Raw genomic sequence first — 633 nt, forward strand, 5'->3', positions numbered from 1 at the left:
CAGGACATCTTTGTGACTCTGTCACAACTGGACAGCAATCTATATTTCATGTGTAATATTGACGACTTTAAATTTCTGGCCGACATGATAGAACATGTCCCTTTGTCGCTGAGGGTTCGTTATGTTTTTTGCTGTTCACCGATTCCTAAAAAGCAACCGTTTGTCTGCACTGGTTTTCTCAAGGTTAGTCAACCCATTTGCTAATTCAAATAATTGAAAAAAATAAAATAAATGAAGTTAGAAACAATAACTGAACCTTCTCTTTATGTAGTTGGCAGGCCATCGGTTCCGATGACAAGGGTTCCAAGCTGATCCAATCGATGGGACGGCCTGCTCGTGAAATTAACGTGCAAGTGGCTGAGCATTCCACAGACACATGTATCCTTAACATTGTTCTCATAGAAATTCAGCATGACAGAGAGTGTGACAAGACTGGCTCTTTGAATTACTGGTACATCTCTTTTTTGCCAGTTCAGTGAAATAGAATCTCTTGCTCAAGGATGCAATGTGCCATCAGTTTCCAAACTCCTGACCTTCTGATCTTGAACTAAACACCCTAACCACTAAGCCACGTGCCTTCGCTCTCTTTATGTATGTGGCTTCTGTCTTTTGCGTATTTCAGTCACTGGGTTG

The 633-nt window shown here is 41.2% G+C and overlaps 1 protein-coding gene across 1 annotated transcript in view; it reads left to right on the top strand.

Annotated features, from left to right (window-relative positions):
* The window catches only part of LOC106877494 (ATP-dependent RNA helicase SUPV3L1, mitochondrial), a 22,181-nt gene that overhangs the window by 20,900 nt on the left and 648 nt on the right, over nt 1-633 (top strand). Inside the window, exons 11-12 of the mRNA XM_052968089.1 lie at nt 4-199; nt 623-629. Of these exons, the coding sequence (XP_052824049.1) occupies nt 4-199; nt 623-629 (203 nt within the window). The remainder of the gene's footprint in view (nt 1-3; nt 200-622; nt 630-633) is intronic.

This window comes from Octopus bimaculoides, chromosome 5 (assembly GCF_001194135.2).
Source record: "Octopus bimaculoides isolate UCB-OBI-ISO-001 chromosome 5, ASM119413v2, whole genome shotgun sequence".
NCBI lineage: Eukaryota > Metazoa > Mollusca > Cephalopoda > Octopoda > Octopodidae > Octopus > Octopus bimaculoides.